The sequence below is a fragment of the Choloepus didactylus genome, chromosome 22 (genome assembly GCF_015220235.1).
Source record: "Choloepus didactylus isolate mChoDid1 chromosome 22, mChoDid1.pri, whole genome shotgun sequence".
NCBI classification, from domain to species: Eukaryota; Metazoa; Chordata; class Mammalia; order Pilosa; family Megalonychidae; genus Choloepus; species Choloepus didactylus.
The window spans coordinates 39,877,197-39,904,396 of record NC_051328.1 but is presented as its reverse complement, the minus strand read 5'-3'; the positions used below and the strand labels follow the sequence as shown (position 1 = coordinate 39,904,396).

The 27,200-nt window shown below is 55.4% G+C and overlaps 1 protein-coding gene across 1 annotated transcript in view; it reads right to left on the bottom strand.

Annotated features, from left to right (window-relative positions):
* The window catches only part of CRISPLD2 (cysteine rich secretory protein LCCL domain containing 2), a 76,011-nt gene that overhangs the window by 31,106 nt on the left and 17,705 nt on the right, over positions 1 to 27,200 (bottom strand). The window contains exons 3-8 of the mRNA XM_037816503.1: positions 19,000 to 19,118; positions 15,756 to 15,888; positions 14,060 to 14,175; positions 10,567 to 10,667; positions 4,763 to 4,906; positions 3,220 to 3,280 (exon numbers count right to left, since the gene is read on the bottom strand). Of these exons, the coding sequence (XP_037672431.1) occupies positions 3,220 to 3,280; positions 4,763 to 4,906; positions 10,567 to 10,667; positions 14,060 to 14,175; positions 15,756 to 15,888; positions 19,000 to 19,118 (674 nt within the window). The remainder of the gene's footprint in view (positions 1 to 3,219; positions 3,281 to 4,762; positions 4,907 to 10,566; positions 10,668 to 14,059; positions 14,176 to 15,755; positions 15,889 to 18,999; positions 19,119 to 27,200) is intronic.

Below are 27,200 nucleotides of genomic sequence, written 5' to 3'. Positions count from 1 at the left end.
TATGCAAGTTTAGCCTCTCCTTTGCAGTAACGAGCTTCATAAGGGCAAGTCCCACTATAGAGGGCTCGGCACATCAAACCGCCAGTCCCAATGTTTGTGACAACATCAACACCAGTCCAGGTGAGGAAGTCCAACACTTCTGCACCTTCCCCCAGCTCCTCGGGGGGGAGGGGGGGCTGTAAATATATTTTTTATTCTCTGCCCAAATTACTTTGGGATGTGTCACTATTTCACTCTAACCTATACTAACCTACCGTATCTTACTTCCTATTCAAAGTTTCACGTAATTGTGGTGTTTGAACAAACCAACTGTAGAGTTATACTGTTTAGAAAATATAGATCCTGCACCAAATAGACATCTCTTCCCTTGGTCTCACATGGAAGTTGAAGTTTTAAAACACAGGCAGTTTCAACCTTTACCCTTTGGCCTGGTTTGCGCTAGTCTTGACCAGCTCTGCTTCATTCATATCACTAATTGAAGTCTGGGCTCTTTTTCAGCTTTTTTTTTTTTTTAACAGTTTCTGTATGTGCTAATACTGACATTCGTATCTGCCAAGCTCTAGTTCTGAATTTCAGGTGTCTCAGAGATACCCATTGTTCCAGAGACCAATCAGGTTATACAATAAGGGATCAGCATCTCAAAGTTTAGACACAGGCTTTACAATTCAGGAGCTGCCTGCTTTCTTCCCAGTTCACCTGGTAGAGACTTGCAAATGTCACTCTAACCCCATGCACAGCACTGAGAAGTCTAGGCAGCTCTCCCACCAGCGACTGAGGCCATGTCCTCATCTTACCCACAAGGTAACTGGTTGCACTTCGGCAGTATTTGCTGAGCTACTGCCAGCATTTTGTGGGAAAGCCTAGGATCCCACTGAATAGCTTCATTGCACATCCCGGGTTGTTCAAAGCCTATTTCATCACACACCTGCTGAAGCTGGAGTGAAGGGTCCTCTGGCAAGACAAATTCCAAATCCCTGTGGTATAAAACAGGATCTGGTGCCTTCCCTTTCCAACATGTGCTTTTAAATAACTCCAGCTTGAGCTGAATGGGTGCCAGAATTCCTCGGAAGACGAGTACCGTGCTCCCTGCCGTTGACCTGCTCCTCCCACCAGGAACCTGAGTCTGTACACGAGGCAGCTGCACCTGCTGGCTGTCTGCTGCCAGAAAGAGCAACCCGGCAGCCACACTGCCAAAACCACACTCACTCAGCTTGGCAGGCATTCTGCAACATCCGAACGGACAGCACTAAATGATTCCATCAGCCAGCATAATTCATTCAACTCCTGGGGGACCTCTTGGCAGCTAATTCACCTGATGGGACCCATCAGGAAGTTATAGCCGGCCTGCTGGGTCTGTCAATAGCCCAAGCAGTGCCGCTAACAGTCCCCACCCGACATCTCCCCCAGCCCTAAACCCTCTCTTTGGCGTGACCTTCACACAGGGGTGGAATGGAGCCCCCAGCCCCGAGCATAATCTCAGGCCAAGCTCCCCACGTTTTGAACACATCTGCTCCTTACACAGGTGGTGTTTCCATAGCTTGGGTTTTCCTTTTTAACCACAACCAGAGCATCTGCCTTTGGGCTCTTGCTGAAAGTTCAGTCTTGCCTGTGCAAGCAGATGCTTGACACTGAACGAGAAGAGGGATGAGAGACCGACGCTGACACAGAGAGGGCTCCTTGGGGACGTTTCAGTCAGGGATTCCTTTAGGTTCTGCAAGCTTTACCTCATTCGAGGTCCGCAGCGTCTCCCAGAAAGACTTTGCCTAAGTAGCAGTCCCGACTAGGGCACCCCGTCCAGGGCCGAGGGCTTCCCAGGATGCTCAGCACTGAACCTAGGACAATCTCCGGCAACTGGGACCACTGGTCAGCCATCCCCAGCCTCAGGGGACAGGAGCTACCGACCCATTAGCAGGGACACCTTTAGGAGTAAATAAATCGATACGGGTGAGGTACTTTGTCAGAGGGGCAGCGCCATGTGGAAATGGCTGTTGCCATCGCCCAAATCCACCTCCCTGGCATTGGGCTCTGTCCCGCTGCTGTCTCCAGCCCAAGCCAAGCAGATGCCTCCACGACCATGTTCTCTTATCTCAGGTGCAGCTGGGTAACTCGCCCCTTCCTCTAGTTCAGTGTTTCTCAAAGTATGGAGGGCAAACCCCCGAGCCTACCCCACCTGCCCCAAATCAGGAGCTCTGTGCTGGGGGCCATGACCCCAATGCCTAACCCCACGGGAGATTCCGCTAAGCCTGAAGATTTGAGAACCACACTCCAGCTTTGGGCTCGTGGCCCTGGGTGCACATTAGAATCACCCAGGGCAGAGGTGAAGCGTCAACCCTGTCCCAGACTAATCAAATCAGCACCTGGGGTGGAGTGAGTATCTCTTAAAAGCTTCCTGCAGATGATTCGAATGCATAGCCAGGGGTGCGCTGGGCTCTTTCTGGCAGCACGGGCAGTCTGTTAAAGTATTCCTGAATCCTGCGAGCTGGTTGTTAAACTGTGGGTGGGCTGGAAGTCAGCCCCACGGATGCATTTACACCACGGAAACCGGCAAACGCTACAGGTCAAGTGTTTGCGTGTTTCTTCTTGAGGCCAGTTACAGCACACCACTGTCAGGGTTGGGAACCACTGGGTTAAAATAACGGGGTGTTATGCCCCCCATGCCTTGGAATGCATTTCATAACAGCCTGCCAGCTGGGCAGGGACACCGCATCTGCTGGAAAATACACGCAGGCCCGGGTCAACCCTCTAAGGCAGTGGTTCTCAGCTGGGGGTGTTTCTGCCCCCCATCCAGGAAACATTTGGTGATATCTGGAGACATTTTTGGCATCTGGTGGGGAGAGGCCAGGGATGATGCCCAACATCCGACAGTGCCTAAAACAGCCCCCAACAGAGAATTCTCCAGCCCTGACTCAGTAGCACCGAGGTTGAGAAACCCCACTCGAGATCAACAGAAATGGGTCATCTCTGTGCACCATGCTCCTGGTAAACGGTGGTGGTCCGGGGGAGCTTGGGCATGGCCTGGTCAGCTGAACTTATGGCAGAACACCAACCGGGTTAGCCTCCTGCTCAACCTGGAACACCTTTTGTGTTAAAAGGAGAGAACATCTTTTGTGTTAAAACCCAGCTTGGTTTGGGTCATGGCCGACTGACGGATCCTAACCCCCTGGAGGGTGCTTCGAAGGGCTAAAGGCAGCAGCAAGAAAGGGACAGCTGAGGCCTCACCTGTTGCACGTGGACCCTTTGCACTTGTCCTTCATCTTGGTGTCACACCTGACGACTTGGGCTAGGAGAGAAATGTGGAAAACTACGTCACAGCCAGAAACCCCTGAGAGGGTGAGTTTGGGACCCGAGGGGCATTCTGGAACCCAGGCCCTCGGGGGAGCAGGACACTGCCTGAGGCTCGCAGGCTCCAGGTGTGGGGCTCGACCCCAGACCCACCACTGAACAGATGTGTGGCCCTGGGCAAGTCCCCTCCCCTCTCTGAGGTTCCATCTGCTCGTTTGAATTTGGGGCTCCTTAGAGTGCTTCTCTGAGGGTAAAATGAGGTATTTTACGAAGCCTGGGAATGGTGCAGCACACAAATGAGCCAGCTACAGAGTTTCTGGAGCGCAGGACTTACAAGAGGGAAGGAGGGGCTTTGTCAAACCCTGGGGCTGAGTCCTCTCCCCCCACAACCAAGAAGATTTTTTTTCCAAGCTTTACATTTTTTGTTTATTTTACATGGACCTATCACAATCTTGGAGTACCGTTATGTTAAAATGTTGTGTTATTAAAAGAAACAAGGGAAGCATTTTGAACTTTTTGATAGAAAAGTATATCAGCGTACTCCCTGGTCAAAGAAAGCTAAAGGATATGATTAATAGTGAGGCAGAGAGTTAGGGGGAAAAGACCCTGGACAGCACAAGAGAACAGAAAGGATGAAAAAAGGGGAGAGCCTTTCCGATTAGAACGTGCACACGCTGTGCCTCCAGCTGAGGGCGAGCCCAGCTGACGCGGCTGGAGGTGCCTCTGCCTCTCCACGGTCTAATCTTTGGGAAACGGCAGCTCTGGACACAGGTGAGCACAGCTCTGGGACAGTGGGAAGGGCAGCCGAGTCCCACCCTGGCTGGAAGAGGGCAGAAAGAAGAAACAGCTCCGTGGAATGTGTGTGTGTGTGTGTGTGTGCGTGTGTGTGCAAGCCCAGGAAAGCTGGGTGGAGGGCAGCGCCAGGCCCCTCAGCCGCCGGGGATGCTCAGAAGCGGCGGGGACGGCAGCCACTGGGTCATGCTGGAGGGAGGCCTCAGCTGGCACGGGGTCACCCACATTCCCACCAACAGCCCTCCCAGCGGCCCTGGCGGGGGCCTGCTCACCAGAGTCGGGAACCAGCCCCAGGCCCCCGAGCCCGTGGGTGGGGCAGGGGCACCCAGCGGCCAGCCTTGGGGCCGAGCACTCGGCTCTCTCCTCTCACGAGGGCCCAAGGTCCACCCTGTTCCCCTTCGAAAGGACAAAGGAATGTCCAACCTCAAAACACCTGTCTGGGTGGGGGCAGGCGGGACCCACACCCAGTGCAGCTCCTCTAATGCTGGCCTTTCAAAAGGACATTAAAATGTTTTTCAAGATGTCTTAGGGCTGCAGTTTTGCAACCAACACCCCACCCTGTTCCTGCTGGTCGCTGACTTGGACCCGTCTCAACCCATGGGCTCCTCTGCTCCATCTGCCCCAGAAAACACCGCCCCGCCCTGCGCCCGGGGGGCCCGGGAGGGCAGAGACCCGCACCCTGACTCACTCATGTAGCTGACCGCGGGGGTCGTCTTGGGCTTCACTGGTCTGGCCACCCTCGGCTGCACCCAGACGTGGCTTTCGTCAGGAACGGGTGCCGTTTCCACCTCGTTCATTTCATCAGTTTCGTGTTTTTGGTCGTATGTCTCTTCTTCACAGTGAAGAGGGAGAGAAAACAACATACAGGGATTCAGCAAAAATGCACTTGAGAAAGAAAAGAAAAAGGAATTTGAAAACGAACCTTGGTTGAGGTTTGGCTTCACAAAGAATCATTTCAGTCGCAAAAACGAAGTTGCGTCTGAGAAGAGACCTTGGCTGGCTGGAATTCTCCCAGCCGTGATGGACTGGCTTCCCTCCCGTCACTGGGCCTGCCTGGTTAGGGGCCCCAGCACCCACGCTGGGATGATCATAATGGTTTCTTGTGCCACTTCGTCCCGCACACAGTGACCGGCCCAGAACAGCAGCTGCCTCCCCGGAGGGCCCCTGACCCCACATTGTCATCGGGGAGTCATGCCTTCCTGGGCCCATGCTCAAGGAACTCAGCAGTTTCCTCTCCCACCAGCGAGTTCTGCCCCCGCTCCACCCCAAGAGTGAGGGGCCTGTGACCAGCTCAATTCCTTTCTCTGCACTGGGGTGTCACTGCCCAGGAACGTGGGATCACCTGTAGAACCCTCCAAAGACCCAACTCCAGGTTAAAAAAAAAGTTTACTTCCTGGGTCCCAATCTTTCCTCCACCCTGAGAACACCATTTATTATTTCTTCAACCACAGCCCCATGTTTTAAAATATTACGATGAACTGAGCATATCGTGTTTTTTAAGCATCAGTTCTTTGTCTTCTGGTTTTCATCATGAAAGACATCCATCAAGTGCTTGCCAGAATTTGTAGGCAGAGCTCCAGGTGTGTAGATTGCTGTAAAATGCTGTTTTCCTTTGCTTGAGTGGCCTTATGAAGCTGAATCAGTGCCTCTCCACTGGGCTCCTTCCCACCTTTAAGGCCTGCCCTCCCCCCACCCCCCCACCCCCGCAGATGTCTGCGGACCTGAGTTGGAAAGCCCTGCCTTTGGAGCTCCCAAATGCAAAAGATGGTAGGTGCGTTTGGGTGCTGTGACAGTTAAGTTCAGCTGTCAGCTTGGCGAGGTGATGCTGCCCCATTGTTTGGTCAAGCACTGGCCTGCTTGTTACTGTGAGGGTATTTTGTGGATTTAAATCATCAGTAAGTTGATTGCATCTACAGCTGATTGCATCTACAATCAACATTCAGCAATGAGGGGACTTGCATCCAATCAGGTGAAGGCCTTAAAGGGAGAAGAGACAATTTCAGCAGTCAGAAGAGAGAATTTCTGCCTCAACTTCAGCCAGCCAGTTTTTCCTGGGGAATTCATCGAAACCTTCATTGCAGTTCCCAACGTGTGGCCTGCCCTATGAATTCAGACTTGCCCATCCCCACAGTTGCATGAGCCAATTCCTGTAATAAATCTCACAATATTTATATATCTGTCTGCCTATGCATATCCTGTCAGTTCTGTTTCTCTGGAGAACCCTGACCAATACAAGTCCGGTGACTTCAACGAGCAGGAATGATGCAACTTGCTATGGGTGGTGCACAGGCCTCTGTGCTATGGAATTCAAACTCGAGTCCCATCAAGTGTTGATCAATCCTCAAGTCTCATTTCCAGCTCCCCCTAATTGGTCACTGGCCTCTCTTCTGTACGAAACTAAGCATCTGCACGAGGGTTTTTGATGCTTCTAGAGGCTGGGATCTTCTGTTTCTGTCTCCCTGGAGGGGCTCATTACATCCTCCACCACCCCCCAGGTAACCTGTCCCAGGGAGACTGGGAGGAGAAGAGACGGGCTCTAAGCTCAAGGGCGAACGGCAGTGCGGAGTGACAGATCTGCCCTTCTAGATGCTCCTGAATGCCACGCATGGCTCCTCGGCAGCTCATCGTGGCTGCAGGTTCACCAGTGCCTGCCTTTCCTTCCAGACCTGGCCTGTCAACTCCAGGAGTCAGGAGCAGGTCTGCTTCACAACCCGCTGCATACCCAGTGCATAGTAGCTGCTTAATAAAATCCACTGAATGGATAAATAACCAAAACCCCCAAAGAATTCTGTCACCTCAAGAAAAATATAGATACCCAGCGACAAAGTTGAAAGAAATGGAAGGAGGGAACTATGAACGCACCAGCTGTAGCCAACAGCTATGGGTGAAAGCTCGCAAAATGGACGGGTTTATAAACATCTGCTGCCTGTTCTGTTGTCCGGGCTGCTCCTGAAAGCAGCTATTCAGGTTTGCTCTTGACTGAAAGCCGGGGCTGTCTCTGAAATAAGCCAGGTCTTCTTCCACTGGCCTTCACGATTTTTATACTTCATAATCACAGCTTTATTCAGCCTAATATAGTTTGGGGCAGCAGGCTATGACATTTGAGGGCTCACTATTTAAGAAAACGGGCAGACAGTCCTTGCCCTCAGCCGCACACATGGAAAAGCGGCATGCCAACCCGGCAGCCAGGCTGGATTTGAGGGCGTCTTAATTACGATTCTGTGTGGATCGGTGACAGCCGGGGAAATTCCGTGAGTCCACTCATGGTTGCCCTGGATGCACCTTCCAGCTCGGGCCGGGAGTCTCGGGGCATGTTTACACTGGGCTATGGACCCCCTCATTCTACAAATGGTGACAAACTCCCAGCTAATGCTAACCGAGGGCAGGCGAAATGCTCACGTGCCAGGCCCTCCCTCCTCCTCTCACGGAATCCCCTCACTGCCCTGGGAGGCAGGCTCAGCCCTGTTCCGCAGGTGGGGAAACGGAGGCTCAGAGAGGCTGAGCCACCCACCTGGGCTCACACAGCCAGCCTTCTCCAGCGCCCTTTACCCACACACGGAAGGTGGAGGGGAGGGGACGCTAGTTTTTCCTGTCCTGATCCCTGCCCCATCTCTATTATAGGTGAAGGCCTCACCAGACACCTTACGACACTGATTAAGCAGCTTATGCAGCTAAGCTGCTTTCCAGGAGACCTTCTGCATGGTTAGCTGAGGAATCGGGAAGCCCGCCAAGGGAAGTTGGGCATCTTCCAGCAAAAATAAAGAAGTAAGCGCTGAGGCTCCGCTGGTGAGTAAACTGCTCATCTGAAGCAGAGGCATCTCTGTGTGCACCTGACCCTCAGAAACAACCCTCCGTGGATATCGGGGTTATGTTTATTCGAACACCCCTGTCCCGCGCCCCTGCAACCCTGGTGTGAACCGGCAGCTGGAACAGGATGATCACAGTCCAGGGCGGTTAGGGTGTCATACCAGCAGGGTGTGCTCCCTGGAAGTCAGGGCAGGCTCCCTGGAGGCGTGACTCCTCTCCAAGGTGCTCTACCCGCACCCCATGCACCCCACAAGTCCTCTCTGGGAAGGGTGTTACTATCACTGTTACAGATGGGGAAACTGAGGCCCAGAGAGGATGAGCGGCATGCTGAATCCACACAACCTGCGGGTGGGGGAGACGCCCTGCTCCGCCTGCTCTGAGACCACCCCTCACCAGGACAGTGTCTGGTGAGCACACACCCGCCGTGGGCACTGCGCTTTAAAAGCTCCCCTTCGCATGACTGGATTTGAACAAAGAGCGATGGGGAAGCCGGGAGAAGCCCTGGTGGGCATCGCTCTCTCCTGCCCGTCCCGGAGTCCACGCTCAGGGTTTGATGGGGCCTGACCCCTCTGGAGGGCCCTGGCAAGGACGAGGACCTGCCTGAGGAGGGATGGTGGATGCCAGAATACACGGAAGGGGCCGAGGTGGGTGGGGCTTGACCCCAACCCCCAGGGATTGGCATCATGACCCCCACCCACTTCCAGGCGGGAAGACTGAGGCTCAGAGAGGCTGGCCCGTGGTGGGGTTGAAATTCTTATAGCAGGAGTGTCCGACTCTAAAGCTCAGTCAGTGGGGGGATATCCAGGGAGATATCCTAGCCCCAAAGGTAACAGAGATGAGGTGCTGGAGTGGAGGATGTGAAGGGGAAATCCCACTTCACGCACACTTCCAGGCCCCGCACCCGTGGCAGGCATGGCTGTCTGTCCAGAAGCGCATCTGCACGTCTGTGCGGGCTGGTCTCTTTCCCATTCTCCTAACCACGCTGCCTCGGGCCCCGAAGCCTTAGCACATGCAGATCCTCTTGCGGGAAACACCTGTCCCTGCTCTCTGTGCCGGGTCCCTCTTCCTCCTCCTCCACCAGCTCGGGGAGCACTTCCTGGGCCCACAGATGGCACCAACGCATCCACGGCTTTCCCTGGCAGACGTGCCCTTCCCTGGCAGGAGTTCAGTCCTGTGAGGTCTGGGGTCCTGGCAGTCTGCTCCCCCCCACCCCCACCCCCACATCGCCATCACCTGGTGCCGTCCTGGCACAGAGCAGGCACACACACTCATACCCGATGCACAGACCCGCTTGTTTGAGCCCCAAGGGGTGTAAGGCAAGGCTGGCGTTATCACCCCCACTTCCCTGAGGGGTAGAGAGCTCCAGGAGTTCACGTGACCAGACGAGAATCTGCAGGGAGTTTCCAGCAGAGCCAGAGCGGAAAGCCTCGTCTCCAGGTTCCTGGTTCAGCCCCCTCTGCCCCGGGAGACACACAGCCGCCCAGATGTGAGTCACAGCCCGGGGCCCAGACACGGACTGTACACAGACAGACGTCACAGACAGACTTTCAGACACACCACGGCCCGGCTCGGATGCCCAGGTCCCTGCTGCTTCTGTCCCGCCCCAGGAAACTGCCCCACCCTGGGCAGAAGCATCGGTGACCAGGGAACCCAGGCTGCCGAGAAGGTCTGGCCACTGCCCCGTCACCCAGAGCCCCCTGCGCTGTCCCACGCCCCCTCTTGCAGGGGAGCAAGTCACAGGGGGCACCCCCTCCGCCCAGCCCTCCCCCGCGAGCAGGGCCTCCTGCCCGGCCTTCCCGAGAGGCTCCCCCTAGTCACCCCAAGGATGCCGACGGAGCCACGTGCAAACAGCCAATCCCAGCCACGAAAAGAGGGTCAGCTCCCCCGACCCAGTTATGCCGCCTCTGGGACAGGCCTGGGGAAACAGCCCAAAATATGAGAAAAGCTTTAGGCCCGACAAACGTGCATTGTTGATAGTAGTTGGAAAAGTGGAACCATCCCAAACGGCCAACAGTCAGCAAAGGGGCAAAGGGGGGGAAAGAAGGAGCCTCTGGACCCTCAGGCCCGGCCGAGCTGGGGGAGGAGGGCCAGGAAGCCAGCGAGCGGCCCGTGGGCAGCGGCCAGAGGAGAGCGGCGGGTAAGGGAAGATCCCGAACACGGCCGGGAAGGCCCCTTCGGCAACACTCACATGAACATTTTTTCCGGTTTAATCATCTGTGTTACACCAGGCTGGACACTAATGAGACCGAGGGCCGTGGCTGGGTTCGGTGCCCCGTCCCAGCGCCGGCTCAGTGCGGTCACGGGAGAGGCCACCGGGAGGGGACAGCCCCAGAGCGAAAGAGCAAGGCCCGCGGCGTCCAGGCCGAGCCACCGCCGTCCGCAGAGCAGCCCAGGCCCGGTCCCCGCGGCCGTGACTCGCCCTGGGCAGCTCCGGGGGGCCGGGGGGGCAGAGGGGGCCGCACAGCCCGGAGCCGCGGCTCTGTCCTGGGCTGTTCCCGAAGTGGGAGAGGCGCCGGAGGGAGGAAACGAGGGGACCTGCTACCCGCGGCTGTGTCCGGGCGGACATGGGGGTGGCGGGCAATTTTGACTTTGTTGTTTAATTTCCCCCTTTTATGTAACGTCATCCTGTGACTCGGGGACTGGAAGGAAAATCCATTGCAAATGTGTTTTGCAGTCACGTCCTACCTCGGTAGCACAGGTTGTCCCTGCAGCCGCCTCCGTAGCTGGGTGGGCACTCCGAGCAGGGCCGGCCGTTTTTGTAGGGGGCTTCTCCGATCCAGTTCCCCCTGAAGACAGACAGACACACCCATCAGGAGGGCCTGCACGTGAGCCCCAGGGTCCTGGAACAGTCACCACATGGCCGGGGAGGGTGGGAGGTGTGTGTCGGGTAGGGTAAAGGTGGCTGCCCTGGGCCCCGCCTGTGCTCACGGTGTCTAGAGGATTCTAGAAGAATCCCGGTAAACCGTGGGAGACGCGAGGAGCCACTGGGCTGTAGCATTGGTGTGAGCGCCGTGGCCCCCAGACACCCCTCAGCCCCTCTGAGCCAAGGCCTTTGTGCTGAAAACCTGGGAGGGTCCCCCCTCCAAGCCACTCCTCAAATGGGTGCAAGTCAGCATGCTGCAGAAGCATCCCGACAGCACAGGAGCCTGGAAAGCAGCTGGCATCACCGAGTGCTCGCCACGTCCGTGCTCTTCACACCGGCCAGGCCCTCCATCCTCCCAGCACCTGGGAGGAAAGTGCTGGAATCCTCTCTCCTTTGACAGAGGAGGACACTGAGGCACAGAGAGGTTAAGTGACTTGTCCAAGGTCACCCAGCTAGTGCATGGGGGTTGGAGGTGGGATGTGAACCCAGGCTGTAGGGCTGGCGCCAAGGCACTCCATGCACCATGGGGTGCCAGCGCCTCCCACCAAAGTTCCCAGGGCAGGAAAAGCTGGAGGCTACTCCATCGGTTTCTCCTGGGCCTGGTAACAGGTGCCGAGCAGAATTCCCAAGCCCTTTGGCATTCTACAAGCTTTCTTTATGATTGTCCAGCCAGCCATTTGTTCACTCAGTAAAGAGACCCTGGGCCCCTCTGTGATGCCGGCATGACCCCAGCCTCCTTGTCACCAAGCAATGAAGAGCCAGATGCTCTGAGTGGAACACCAGCAGGGCCAGTTGGGTGACCTGAGCTGAATCCCTTCAATCCCTGAGCCCCCGTTTCCTTCTCTGTACAATGAGGATGACCGTCGTCCCTGCCTCCTAGTGTTTGTACAAGGATTAAACAAGTGACTGCGTGGGAAGCCCTAGATCAGTGCCTGGTAAATGCCATGTACTGTGTGAGTTTTGGCAAATAAACAAACTTGTCTGGGTACCATTTTCTGACAGCTTTCCCGGGGGGGTTGAGGAGCGGGGAGGTGTGTATGTGTGGATAGGGGGGCCCTTCTGGTGTTGGCTGGAAGACAAACTGCAGAAAACACTCTGTTCACTACACCGTGTTTATGTGGCCTAGAGTCTCCCATAGCTCAAAATAGTGGGATGACGTCACTGAGGGGCGTGGGGGCATCAGATCCAGGAAGGGGTGGGGAGGAGACAGGGGGGGAGTCCACATTAAAATATGCATATCAGATCTTCAAACCCAGCATTTTCACCCTCCCACATCACAGATGGCAAAATTAGAGTATTCTGTAACACGCTACAAACCTGTCTTGCTGACAACGTCTGTTCAGATATACAGGCCGGCCTGGGACTCAAAAGAGGGGCCTGAGAGTGTCCCAGAGCCTGTCCTATTCCTGAGTTGAGCTTAGTGGATTTCTTCAGGCTATTTGGGCCCCCAAATGGGTAAGTCCCTCTCCCCCCAGCCAGGTTCTCTCTCACATCTAGGGTTCTGAATTTCCTCCAAGACAAACCACACCTCTGACTCCCCTGGGAAAAAGTACTCATGGTCAGCCTTTATTGAGCACCAGTTGTGTGCCAGGTTCTGTAGATGGATGAGCTCTTTGCTCTTCAAACAGCCCCGTGACGGGGGCACTGTCCCTGACCACCTCACGTACCTGGTCATCAAGGTGCGAGAACTCCCCGTCAGGGGGTGAGCTCAAAGGATCTGAGCCCAGGCACCTGCCCCTGAGCCCACCCTCTCGGCCACATCCCCCTGCCTGGTGCCGGGGACAGCCCAGGGCCCAACCCCTTCCTCTTTAAGAAAGAGGCCGGGGATGCCGTGGAATTCTGCACAGCAGTAGGGAAGGAAAAGCCACAGGCACACACAGCAACACACGCGAATCTCAGAGACACGATGTGGAGCCAAAGAAGCTGGGCACAAAGGCTCCATGCAGGTGACACTGGGGAGAGGTTAGGCTAGTGTCACTTTGGGAGACACTGATTGGGGGGGCACCAGGGAGCCTTCTATGGCTGGGAATGTTCTCTCTCTTGATCTAGTGGTAGTTACACGGGCATGTACACATACATGTACAAATCTGCCAAACACTCAAAGCACACCTAAGCGTAGTATGTCTTACTATACATTGGTTACTTCTTTTTCAAGGAAAGGAGAGGGCACTTAAGAATGGAAGAATTTTACTTCTGATGATATATTCCTGATACGTATTTTTATTTAAAGAGTCAAATCAAATCCCTCCTCACTCCCCACCTGCCACTCAGCCAGGAATGCCACCACTGGGCTGGGTTCCTCCCCCGAGATGACAGCGTCCCCTTACCCTTATCCGCACAGGCTGCTGAGATGCCACAGACGCATCAGATCATTTTGGGCGAGTTTCTGTTTTCCTCCAACCTCAGTGATTCTCCCTTCATCCCACCTTCTCATGGCTACTCCCAACCCAAACCAAACAACTGAGGTCATTCCCGTTTCATTCAGTCACTGAGCAAATATGCCGCGTGGCCCACTGTGTACGGGGCACTGTGCCAAGATGGCGGCCGTGCAAACCGCAGGTTGCGAACTGGGTTAGCAGGTCACCGAGAATCAGCACATATTTGTCTGACATGCCATCGGGGTGAGGGAGTAAAGGACTGAATGGCATATTGATGACATAAAGAGTAAGAGGGGCTCTGCTAGAAGCACTTGATGTGTCCCCCTGCTATGAGGGAAATATAAAGATGCAAGAAGGCTAGTATGAAAATGAGTTTTCCAGGATGCTCTCTAAAGCATGTTTCCAGAGGGGGGAAAAAATGCTGTTATGGAAGACCATAATGTTGCCCAGCCAACAGCTATCCCAACTTCTGACTTTGTTTAGGTGGGCCCAGAGGATGACTTGTGAAGCCATTTGGGGCAAGCTTGTTGGTTAAAGCCAGGTCACATTGCCCCTTGTCTATGATAGGTCTAGTTCTGGCCAGTGACATAAGGGGAAAGTGTGCCCAGGTAAGAAAGGCCTAAGAAAACAGCCCTTTTCTACTGTCCTCTTTCCTTCTGCTTGAGAGGACACAATGGCTGGAGCCCTGCAGCCATCTTGGCACCACGAGGAGAGGATGGTACAGCAGGGAGAGAGAAAGAAAAAGCCACAGCCACACACAGCAACACACGCGACTTTGCTGACACTGCTGAGCTATTATGGTAACCTGGGAGCACGAACCTTAGACTCCTTGTTATGCGAGATAACAAAGAGATTTCACTGGAAGCCAGTTTTAGTTGGATCCTCCCTGGCAGACAAACACAACCCAACTCACATGACCATGTCAGCTTGTTCTTACTTTGGAGAGTAATTGCAGACGAGGTAGACAGCGTTCTCCCAAACGTCTCCCCAGACGTTCATCCTCTGGCAGGTGTTCACGGCGCAGCCGACCTTGTTGGTGGTGGCCCAAACTATCTGAAAAGATGACATCCGTGTGTCAGAGCCCAAGGGGCAAGCTGCAGCAGGGTGATATAATCCAGCTGGCTCTCTAAGAGGCTGGCACTAAAGGGGTTTGCCTTAGACAGGTTGAAGGGGGTGCTCTCTGGTTGTTGTCTTCTCTGCAACATTACTCAAGAGTTACCACTGCCAGAAATCCCACCACGGCCAACCCATTCCACTGGGATTAAAATCACTTGTTCTTTCAGTTGCTTCTGATTAAATGCTCATCTGGCTCAGCCTGCTGCTGGGTCATGGCTCTGACGGCTCCAGCAGGTACCCCCCCAGTGGGTAGTGCGCTCTGCTTGGCTGGCTGATATGGGAAGTAGATCCCGTTGGGAGGATATGAGGGGGGCCAGGAGCAGGAAGCAGACACTGTGGGGTTCAACTGTGGTCCTCAGCTCATTGGGACCCCGGGAGCTGTAAGGCACCCTGATGCCCGGGCCCCACCCCAGTAAGTCTGCTCCAGCTGGCCTGGGGAGCAGCCTGGCCCTGGTGCTTTTAAAAGCTCCCCAGGTGAGACTAAGGTCAAGAGCTGTCAGAGCAGAGGATGAGCAAGTGGCTGGTAGCAGGGAGGTACACACAGCCATGGAGAAAAATGAACTCGCAGAGCGTTCCTAAGTAACATCTGGGATGGAGCAACCAGCCCTTGCTGCCGAGGCCCCAGGACGCGCCTCCTGGGTTTAGTCCTTGATTTCCACGGGGCTCTGTCTGTCCCTCCTCGCCCTGTGTCGCCTCGATGAGCCCAAGGAGGCGCTGACTCGTGTGTGATGCAAGGGGAGTGCGGTCCCAGGAATGCAATCCCAGGGGTCCTGGGAGGGGCTCAAACAACATGGAGGGAGAGAGGCCCCCCTTCCAAAGCCCTTCAGTCCTTTCCAGTCCATCGGGAGAAAGTCTCTGCTTGGTTCCAACACATCCTTGACACCACTCTAACCCTGGCTGGTCTCCTTTGTTAAAAGAGGCAGAAAGAGCTAGGCTGAGATGTTTCAGGAGGCAGCAGAAATTAGTTTAACATTGTTTTGTTTTGTTTTTATACTTTCACATATAGAGAGCAATATTGGTTTTCCCTTTATGGAACTGATAAAAAATTTCCTTTTCATGTGCATTTATCAAAGTTGAAAAGTGAATTGACTTAGAGCAGGTGAATTGACTTAGAGTGGGTGAATTGACTTAGAGTAGGTGAATTGACTTAGAGCAGTGCTTCTCAACCCCTCTGTGGAAAGGGGGTGAAAGACCAGAGTTCTCCCTTCCCCACCTGCAGGTCAATACATTTGTAAAAACAAACAACACAACAACAGAAGGACCACACCCAACAATGCAAATGCCCCAGCAACGCCAGTTGCTCTAGAAGCTTCCAGTGCCTACTCTCGCTTTCTGTCCTGATCTTGCTGGGGATGGGTAACAAACAGCTCAGCCCTCCAGCTGTGCTTTGAGCTGCCCAGACTTAAAGAAAATGAACACAGGAAATCTCAGCACAGACTCGGCAGCCGTCACATGGGTAGGCGGGTGGTGGCGTTTGGGGGTGCTGGGCTGAGGTGGTGGCTGTCCCCGAGCCTCACCTGTGTGTAGTGGGTGCACATGGCCCCGGAACACCTCTCCGGACACCAGGGGTTGCACTCGTGTGGGTAGGGGTAGGTGTAGTCCTTCACCTCATCGTACCAGGACTGCACATGGGATGCCGGGGAGCGGTACCTGCAGGGACAGAATCACCGTGATGTTCCAGCCACTGCATGTACCACACACCGAGACCGCAGCTCGGGGCATTGCCAGGCAGGCCAGGGAGGGGGCTGCTTCGGCGGCAATACCTCAAGCTCCACCCAGCACCCAATCAAGGTGATAAAAACCAGGAACAGTGAGCAAACCACTCAGGTGCCCCTCGAGTCACTGGGGTCCAGTACTGCCTGCCAGGAAACGTCTTCCTGGCCCCCAAGGAACATCTTTAATTTTAATAATTATGGGTTTATTTTCTTGCACATTTGGACAAGCATAGGCAATCCATTTCCCCCATGTTTAACAGCTATTATTGCTTAGGACAAACTTGATTTAAAGTTGATTTAGAGAAAAGCAATGAGTAGACAACTGAACAGATGATAGAGGAGCAGGACCCACTTGTGGCTGGGGTAAGACTGAAAGTAGGAAGTAGTTGCCATGGGGGGCCAGGCTGGGGGTCCCCATCACTGTCCCCGTACGATTATGCCCGGCTTCCTTCCTTGGGGTGCTCAGAGGAAGCCACAGACTCGGATGCAAAGCAGAAAACTCATTGTAGGCACGGAAACCCCCGGGTAGGCAGAGCTTTGTAGACAGGGGGGCAAACACTTCAAAACTGCTAGTTTAGGATTTTCTCATCTGGACCCCACTTCTCCCCAAACCAATGAGGAGAATGGAGTGCAGGGGATGGAATCATGCACCCCGGTTTGGCCATGTGCTTGGCTTGATCTGCATCCCCGTGGGTACCAGCCCACCGTAAAGAGGACCTTCGGAAGATGTTGCTTTAGTTAAGGTGTGGCCCCACTCATGAGGATGGGCCTTACTCCAGATTCGCCGAGTCCTTTATAAGCAGAAGATATTTAAACACAGAGAGGAAGAAGCCATGGGGAGGAGCCAGGAGTCAGCAGGAAGCTGGAAAAGAAAGGCGAGGACGTTGCCACGGGACGGACGGGAAGTACAGAAGCGAGCCAAGGATTCTAGCCTTGAAACGTGAGCCAGTACATTCCTGTTGTTAAGCCAATGCGTTGTGTGGAACTTGTCTTAGCAGACAAGAGAACTGGTAGACAGAGAACTGGGGGCTATCGAGCGAGGTGCAGTGGCCAGCGCATCCTCACCTCTCCTGGGGACACTCCCGGTGAGGCCCAGCTCAGCGGGACCCTCACCCTCGCGCTGGCCCATCTGCCTGGTTGGCACCAGTTTTTTTTTGATAGGAAAGAAAATAAACGGGATGCAAATCCAGGGTCACGCTGCAACCAGCAAGTATAAACAGAGTGGTTTCAATAAGGAGGAAAAGCGCCAGGGGGTGGGGAGAATGACACGGCCATTTCTAAGCGCAGTGTGGCAGCTGAGGTCTTGTAACAATCACTGTTTGAGCCCAGAGCGGCTGACGGCTGCCAGGGACATGTCAGGGCAGCATCCTCCCTTCCTGGGGCCGGCAGGGAAAAGAAGTGCACGCAGTTCTGGGGCTTCAAGCTAACAGGGGCCCACCATGGTCCCTTCTCACAGCCTCCAGGTGACAGCCCAATGCTGACACAGCCACGGGGAAATGCACCTCGATGTCGCAGGGGAGGGGCAACGAGAGGGGTGCTTTTGTAATGCAAAATACATTAAGCCAGGGAAAAACTCTTTGTGCTCTTTAACCCATCAACCCACTCCTCAGAAGTTCTCCCTCTGAAAAATTCAAATGAGCAAATAAACAAAAACAAGCTACACGAGTGGATTGGCTCAATTTGGGGGTGTCACCTTGATGGACCGCTAAGTAGCCTTTATGAAATGGTGATCTGGGCAAGTAAGTATTAGAAAAAAATGTTTGATAATGTATGAGAAGGGAGAAAAAAAGAATTAAAATCAGTCCAAGCAGCCACAGTTATAACTAGGTAAAGATATGCTGGCAGACAGCCAAATGCCACAAGGGAATCCAGAAAAATGAAAAGAGCTGAACCAGGGTAGTGGAATTATGGATTTCCCCCCTTTAGACATTTTCTTTAATGTTATCATAAAACTGTTTTTATTAAAAGCAAAGTTCATAGAAGAAAAAAACAGCGTGTTGAGCCACGGCCAGGAAGTGACACCACTTAGAGCCACCGTAACACATGCCCAGTTTTGTTCTGAAGATGCTGATCTAAAGCTAAGCATGGCTGTTTGTGGCCAAAGTAAATTCCAGTGCTTAGAAGGCTAGAGACTATCTGGGCTTGAAGTAAAAGCAAACCCTAAGCTGCATTTTGAGAGGATATTTACAATCAGGTCCAGCTTTCCTATGAAGACGGCAAAGTGAAAGCAGATCTGCAGGTCCTCGTGGACCTCTGGATCTGATAATTGGAAGGACTTATTTCCTGGCACATTCACTGGTTGGTCACTGAGTCCTTACCCTGATTGTGGTCAAAAACCCTTTCTCCTCTTCTCAAATGAAACTGGCCCTGAGCCCCTGGGGAGGGGCAATTTCCAGCCTCCTTGGGGGCAGGGTCCCTGTCCAGGAAAGCAGCTCAGGTTTACCGCGGGGAAGAGCAGTCCAACAGCTAACGCATACTGTCAAGTGCCTCCTATGGGTAAGTGGGCAGGGGGCCGCCAGGCCAGGAAGTCTGGGACATTCAGAGGAATTCACAAGCCTCCCTCCCTCTAGTGGGGCGAGAAGGGGAAGGTGAGTCAAAGACGCCTTCCCAAGAGGGTGGGACCTGATTTGGCAGAGACCAGATACGCTGGGGGTGGAGAAGACAGTAACGAACCATCATGAACAGAGCTGATGCTCCCATTTGGCCCAGCTTACCAAACCAGGTCCTTACTGGCCAGCAGCAACAGGGGCTCCAGAATTCTCTAGAAGAGATGGAATGGCAAACCAACGCCCTATAAATCCCTGGTCCAATAATCGGTTATCTGGAGTTGGGCCAACCAGGCTCGAATCCCTGTTTTGCTGATTCCTCGTCTGTGTTCCTGAAAAAGTCCCCAAAGTCTCTGAGCCTTGGTTTCCCCAACTATCAGTGGGATGGGTGCTATCTCTTTCAGCAGGTGATCACAAGGGCTAAAGGCAATCCTGGACACATAGTAGGTGCTCTGCGTGGCGGCCAGCTCACAGACGGGGGGCGGAAGCGAGGCACTCACCTGCCCCAGTGGACAGCCAGGTTCTGTCCGATGGACATGAGGAGGCTGGTGGGCCCGTGCTCCCAGATGCACTTGTGGGCCCACGCGGCTGCCGACTTCTCCAGCTCATCATCCCAGGTCTGCAGGGGGAGAGAAGCAGTCACCAGAGGTTACGACCGGGTATGGGGACAAGAACCCAAAAAGGAGCACCACCCCCTGGCTTGGGCTCCAGAGGGCCCTGCACCGGGTTTTCAGCATCTGCCACTGCCGAGTTCTGTGCACATCCTGGCTGCATTCCTAAATGGACAAGTGGAAGCAGCAACAGGCCAGGGAAGGACTCGGGGCCTGACACCGAGGCTGAAGCACAGCTCCTCCATGTCGCTCAGGCCCCAGGACCCCTGGGTAGGTTCCTCCTCCTCTCTCGGTCTCGGTCTCCCTGTCTGTGAGATGGCAGGAGGCTGCCCTAAGTGACCGCTAAGTGTAATGTCCCAGCACTGTCAGGGGGAGGCAGATGTCAGAGGGTCGCCGCACAGACTTCCACCAGGAGGCCTGGAAACGGTCCCTCTGCCTCCGCTTCACACACAGCCTTCCGGGCGGTTCTCGTGGGCTTTTGAGCAGACTTTTATCCCCTTTGCATATATGAAAAGTGAGGCTCGAAGAAGCCAGCTGTCTGTCTGGGGTCCCGCAGGCAGCAGGTGTCAGAATAGGGACTGGAACCCAGGTCCGCAGGCACCCAAGGCCTCGATTCTGGCCACGAGAGGAGCAGGTGGCAGCTACAGCAGATGCCTGACGCTGGCCAGGGGCTTTGGGGCATGAGCCGTGGCTCAGAATGCAGAGCTTGGAATGGCCGTGGGAACCTCAGCAGGATTCACCCCCTCTGAGCCTCAGTTTCCCCACCCCTCACTGTAAGAGGAGGCCTGCGAGGTGCCCAGCCCAGAGCCTGGATGGGGCGAGTGCCTCAGCCCCGGGAGCCACTCGGAGACACAAGGGAGAGCAACGGGGCCCTCGGGGCTCCTAGAAGAAGCTTTCGACCTTCCCGACCTTCCACGGGGAGGACAGCGAGGACGGTACCAAGAAATGCCCGCCCCCGCCCAGGCCTGCTCGCCTCCCCCCACTCCCGGCCCGACCTCTCCTGGGGGTGCTCGGGCAGGGGTCCGGGCCAAAGAATCCACAGGCGGGCTTCCCTTCCTGCCTGCCAGCCGGCCCGGGGAACACACATAACTCATCGGGAAAGGACACGGCGAACAAAGCGAGTTCCGCGGAGGGACAGATGCCAAGCGGCTCTCCCGGCCGCAGCTGCCGCCTCTCCTCCCCGGGCCCGATGATGGGAAGGCAGAGCCGTCTGCTCGCCCCGGGTACCCCAACATCTGGCCCCAAAAGATTGTCCCGGCAGAGCCCTGGGACCTGTGCACAGGTGGGGAGCCTATCAACCACGGGACCCCCCAGTAGGAAATCTCATGAAGTTGCCCAAAGGGCCAGCAGACCACCTCCCCCCACCCCAGCCCCCTGCCAAGATGACCACTCAACATCCAGGGCCGAGCCCTGCCCTGGGGCAAAGGCCTCTCTGGCCCAGGTCACCCCCAGGACCCCCCACCCCCCTCCATTCCTGCCGCGGTGGACTCATCTCTCGTGACGGCATCCCACTTTCTGTCCCCACCAAGCACCGGGCTGCTTTCGCCTCAGATCCTTCTCCAGGGCTGTGGGGACTCCCTTGGAAATGGGGGTGACCCTCAGCCAAGGGGGGCAGGCCTGTGGGTAAATGCACCCACTCCCCACCTCCTTCTGCACCCTTTCCTCAGCAGAGCTGAGCCTCCATCTCCACCACGTGACTTCCAGCGTGCGCCCCGAATTGGATTTTCCTCCTTCCTTGACTCCCCCTCCTGCTGCCTCACCCCTGGACTCCTGGGTCACTCCCCCAAAACTGCCTGCACCCAAATCTTATCTCAGGCTCTGTTCTCAGGGGAGCGCACATGGAGCTGTTCCCCCTCGGACCACAGACGGGAGCGGGCTGAGTTCACTCGGCTGACGTCCAGCCGCCCCTCGGGCACGCCCCTGCCCACGCTGAGCCCCGGCTTCCTCGCTGTAGAATCGGAGGTGGGACGGCATCCACGTCCCTGCTCTGAACGGGACTTCTCCCTTTAGACCCCTGCCTCTTCCCACTACTGCCATCCCCACAGAGCTTCGCCTCCTGCCTCACCTGGTTTGTGTGAGAGGTCACCTGAGGTCGGGTGGAGACCAGAGTGGGGGCTGGAAGGGGCTGAGGGGGCACCAACTCTGTGCCCAGCTTCTGACCTGTTATCAGTTCTTTCAGCAGCCCTGAGAAAAAGGTGTCACCCTCCCCACCTTACAAAAGAAGAGACTGAGGGTCAGGGAGGCTCCGGGGCCTGCCCAAGGTGACAGGGCAGTAAGCCAGGTCAAACTCAGCTCTACCTTATCTCCAAAGCCTGCACAAGGCACCCGTCACCCCAGGAGATGCTGGCTCTGGGGAGCGAGCTGTGAGTCTGTCTTCAAGCAGGGGGTTCCCCATCAGGCTTGAGGCTCCCACAAAAGGACAGACCCCATCTGCCTGGAGAGGTAGGCAGCAGGGCTGGGGTTGGCTTGCACAGACACTAAGGTCCCCTGCGACATGACATGCTAAGGTCATGGCCAGCATCAGAGAGGCAAGGCAGGGTCCCTGCAGGTGCCAAGCTGTCCCAGAGGGCCTCTGGCTTCTCAGGAGAGCCCTATTTATTTTGTGCCACGGTTCACAATCAAATGTGAGCCTGGCTCAGCGTTGACCCCAGTCCATAACATTTCCTACTTCACGGTGCGGTGGGGAGCAGGGCAAAGGCCAAGTTCTGAGCAAGAAAGAAATGCGTGGCAGGATTTTGGGGGGATGGAGGCTTCCTGACAGAGAGGGACAGACTTGACCACTGGTGGGCACCAAGCATTGTCCAACAAGAATCCAAAGTTCACTCATTCTCTCCTTCCCTCCATTAGTTGGGGACAGCAGGGCTGGGCTGAGGCTTCACCTTCCTGGCCCCCCAAACCTCTCTCCAGCCTCAGCCAGACTGACTCTCCCTGGGAGTCCCCAAGAGCCAGGTGCCCAAGGCCGGGTACAGCTACTTTTGCTCGTCACACCAACATCTGCATCATGCCCTGCACATAGTATGGCCTCAAAACATGTTTCCTGAGCCAATGGATGTGGGGTTTGTAGTCGCACTGTTTATAACTGGCCCACGCATCGTTGAGTGGAGCCCTTGCCAAGCGGTGGCAGATATTTTGCCTGTCCCAGCACAGTGCCAGCCTGCCTGCATAAGGGGCCCCGCTCCTCCGGCTCCTGCCAGCCCTCACTGGCCTCCTCCAGCCCCTGTCCGTCCCCTTGTCCTGAGATGTCCCGGAGGGAGACTTGCCCACCCAAACAGCCCATGCCCAGCAGCAGGGAAGGCACCAGTGGGTATTCTTCATGGCCCTTGAAAGGCACGAGTCCAGGAAGGAGATGGGAGAAAACAGGTCAGCGAGGGAAGGTGGTGACCACATTTGCGCTGGGTGACCCTGGGTTTGATTTCAGGCTCTGCCCCTTGCTGGCTGTGTGACTTGGGGCAAGTGGCTTTGCTTCTCTGTGTCTCTGTTTCCTCATCTCTAAATAGGTTAATGACACCTGCTGGAACAGGATGTGAAGGAAGGTTAAACGACGACAGGCACCAAGCCCCTGGGTAAGGCACAAAGCAGGGCCCAGTAAATAGAACCCTGATATTAAGGCAGTTAAATGAGCACCTACTGTGGGCCCCCCAAACCCCTTTTGCTTGTCACATCAACATCTGCATCATGCCCTGCACATAAAGGACAGTGCTGGGCCCTTTACCACTGGAAACACCATTATTTGAACACCTGGAACTTGCAAGACACTGAGAAAAGTTAGTGCCATGTTTTCATTTAATTCCTACAACAAGCCCATGAGGTATGTTTTATTTTTCCAGTGTTGCAGATAAAAAAGCAAAGCAAAACAAAATTTGAGGTTCAGAGAGGGCAAGTAACTGACCTGAGGCCACACAGCCAGGAGGTGACGGAGCTGGGGCTTTAACAAGCCTTGTTGGCTTCCAAGCGGCCCCTCCTGCCCTGCATGGTGTCGCCAAGTGCCAGTCCTACCCCAGGTTACCAAACAAATAATAAGGATAATATAACACTTTAAAACCATTTATCATGCATCATTTCATTGAATCTTCCATACAACCCTATCAGGAAAGGACTTTTATTGTCCCCATTGTGCATTTGACACTTTGTCAAATGAGAGTCATTCAGGTGGAAAGGAGCAGATGGCAGCACTGGGCTGAGTGCTGGGCCGTGGGGTCAGGCCTCTGCCTCCCCGCTCGGGGCCCTGACAACATCCAGCAGGCTCGGCTTCCCTGACAGGCGGCCGTTTAGACCCAAGGACCCAACCCCAGGCCTGGAATATCATGAAATAAATAAGCAGGAGAACAAAAAAGGCCAGTGACGGGCTGGCCAGATGGCCTGGGCTTCTCGACTGCATATAAGCTCCTTTCCTTGTGCGGAATCTTCCGTAAAACCAGTAAAAAGGCAGAGCTCGGTGAGGAGAGCAGCAGAAACCCAGCCTGTTCCCGAGAAGGAGGCAGAAAGCGGCCAGGACTCTGTGGGGTCAGGACCCTGTCAAGCTTTGGGCCAAGAAAAATAGCTGCTCTCTGCTGGGACCGACGCCGGGGCTCCGAGTGGGAAAGAGACGGGATGTGGGGTGACTTGTCAAGGAGAGGGTGGGGTCTCCTTTCCCTGTAGGGACTGAGGCCAAAGCCCCCAGGTCTGGGCAGATGGACATTTAATCTGTTCCCAACGTCCCTGTTTTCCCTTTCTCTTCATTTCTCATGAAGCAAGTCCACCAAGGCCCATCTGCTCTCAGGAACTGGGGGCCAAAAAGAAAAATGTGAAAGAGAGCGTGTGTGCTCAGGCTAGCGCAGGAGCATGCGGGAAAGCGTGGGGCTCTCCACGAAGATCCGCCAGCTCTTTCTGCCTCCGCTCGGCCCCTGCAGAAACAGCCCCAGACAGGGCTGCTGTGATTCCAGCAGCCTTGGCAGTGGTGTGTCCGGGGCTTGGAGAAGGGAAGAGAGAAAGAAGCACAAGCAGAAAGCCCCTGATCACCAAGAGCTGCGGGCAATGCCACCCGGGGCTTCCAACCCGTCCTTCGCCCTCACCTCCCACCCAAGGCCAGGCCTCCCTCCCCTGCCCGGCCGAGCCGCAACCCACCGGCCTCCCTGCTTCGCCCCAGCCCTCCAAGCCTCCACGGCAAGGTCACAGCAGTGTTTCAAGGTCATTATCAGATCCTCCCCCGCTCAAAACCCTATTGCTTAAAAAAGAAAACGCGGGCTTCCCACTGCGGCCGTCGGGGGTTGAACAGTGTACCGCAGCAAGATATGCTACGTCCTAACCCTGGTGCCTGCGAATGGGACCTGATTTGGAAATAGGGTCTATCAGATGTAATTAGTTGAGAGGAGACCATACTGGGTTAGAATGGGCCCTAAATCCAATACGACTGGCCCTTATAATCAGACGGACATTTGGACACAGAGTCACACAGGGAGGAGGCCATCCGGAGACGAAGGCTGAGCTCACAGTGAGGAAGCCGTGAGCAAGGGGTGCCAGGGCCGGCCGGCACAGGCTCCAGGAGCTGCAGGAGGCCAGGAAGGGGCCCCCTCGGGTTTCAGGGGGAGCGCGGCCCTGCCCACACCTTGATCTCGGACTTCCAGCGTCCAGACTGTGAGACCACGAATGTCTGTTGTCTTAAGCTGCCCAGTGTGGGAAGCTTTGTTACCGCAGCCCCAAGGAGCTCAGGGCCTGGCCTCGAAGCCCTGCGCGCCCCGGCCCCTCGCCCCCTCTGGCCCCCTCTGACGGCCTCACTCCCTCAGAAACGGGGCCACCCCCCTGGCTTTCTGAGTGCACCTCTCAAGGAAAGAGACTCAGGAGGTGGTGGCTTTTGCACCTGCTGTTCCCTCTGCCCAGGACACCCTTCCCTGCACGTGTGCCAGCTCGGGCATTTCCGCTCTTCAGGTCCTAATTCAAATGCCTCTTCCTCGGAGTGACCCAAGCTCATGCTTCAATTTCAGGCAGGCTTCTGCCACCCCGATATCCACCTTACAGCTTCCTGCATTTCCTCAGCATACTTTCCACAACTCGTAACTGTCTCCTCCTAGAACCTAGTATGCTGCCTGGCATACAATTGGTGCTCAATAAATGCTTCTTGACTACACTAGACTGTAGGTTCCATGAAGGCAGGGAGCTCGTCTGCTTTGTTCACCTCTTCTTACCAAGAATGCCACGTGCTGGAGGGCACTCAATAAATTCCCAGAAGAGTTAACCAACCAATCGACTGCCGGCCGGAGGAGAGAGAATGAAAGCCAGTCCCCCTTCCACCCACAAGCACTAAATGTTTACCAAGGGCCTCCTAGGGTCAGCCTTAGGGACAGCCAGGATTGCTACAAACCAAGCTCCAATGTTTATAGCTGTGTGATTGGTGCTGGGCATTTACCCTCTCTGAGCCTCAGTTTCCTCATCTGTAAAAGGGGGTAAACACTCCCCATTTCCCAGGATGACTGTCAGGATTAAATCATAGACAATTCAAATGGCAAATAACAGGCCACACTCCAACCCTCCAGGGCAGCTCTATAGGAAAGAGGGGCTCTGAGCTCGGTCAGGCCAACCGTCACTGTCACAGGCTGGGACACAGCCTCACTGACCGCCAACGTCACGGGCTGGGGACACAGCCTCACTGACCGCCAACGTCACGGGCTGGGGACACAGCCTCAGTAACCGCCATCGTCACTGGGACACAGCCTCGCTGACCATCACTGTCACAGGCTGGGGACACAGCCTTGCTGACTGCCATCATCACTGGGACACAGCCTCACTGACCACCATCATCACTGGGACACAGCTTCTCTGACTGCCATCGTCATGGGGTGGGGACACAGCCTTGCTGACCGCCATCATCACTGGGACACAGCCTCACTGACCACCATCGTCACTGGGACACAGCCTCACTGACTGCCATTGTCATGGGGTAGGGACACAGCCTCACTGACCACCATCATTACTGGGACACAGCCTCGCTGACTGCCTTCATCACTGGGACACAGCCTCGCTGACCGTCATCATCATGGGGTGGGGACACAGCCTCGCTGACCACCATAGTCTTGGGTGGGGACAGCCTCACTGACAGCCACCGTCTGCGGTGGGGGCACACGCTACCAGCGGGTCAGCCCGGCTCCCGACAGTGGGAAGCACATGTAAAGTACTATGACAACGAGGTAAAGACCCAGACGAGCCCACGCTCATTCCAGAGACGAGGCGCTGGACACAGCCTCACTGACCGCCACTGTCACAGGCAGTGTCTGGACACTCTCCAAATTCACCCCAGAAGTGGAAATATTCAGCCTCTGAGGGAGATCTGGATTTTTTTAAGGATTTTCAGAGCTGACAGATGAACACACGGAGCTTTGGATCAGCTGACAAGGGGTGACCCTAACAGACTGTGACCCGTTTCCTGGTGATGCTGGAGAGCCAGCCGCAAAGGAAGTTTCCACACTGGCACCTGGAGGACACGGCAGCACTGCCCGGCGTCTCCTGGAGAGACCATCCCAAGAGCCCGGCGGGTTGACCCAGGTTGCTTTCTGTCACCGTTAGCTCCTTCCCCTGTTGGCAAAGGCCAGGGCCAGAGGAGACTGAAGAGCCAACTGGAAGCAGCGGGCAGTTGGTGAGGTGCCGGCACCCGGCCCTGGGTGAGGGTCCCTGCCAGGCAGCCCCTGGGCCCACCGGGCTCCCACCGAGCAGGGACCACAGTCCTGGGAAGGATGGGGAGGAGAGGACACTGCACCCAAACCCCAAGGACGTCTACCCTCGTTTTCTACATTTTTAACCCTAAAAACGGCTGCAACAAGCTGTCCAATGCATTGGTATTTTGAAAGAGTGCCTGCACTTCCTCCTAAAATTAGAAAGGCCCATTTGGAGTAAATGCCGGGACAATTTTCTTGAGGGAAAAATAGTTTCGTAATTCATTCCCAAAGGACAGCTTTACTCCCCAGCTCTACCCACATGGACAATCTGTTCACCCGCCAGCGGGGGAAGGCCCCCTCGGGCACGCACACTCGAGCAGTGATGCGGGGACCCCGGGCACGTGGGGCGTGGTCCCCAACCATGGGGACTTCCGTACGTCAGAGCAGAAGGCAACGTGGCCACGG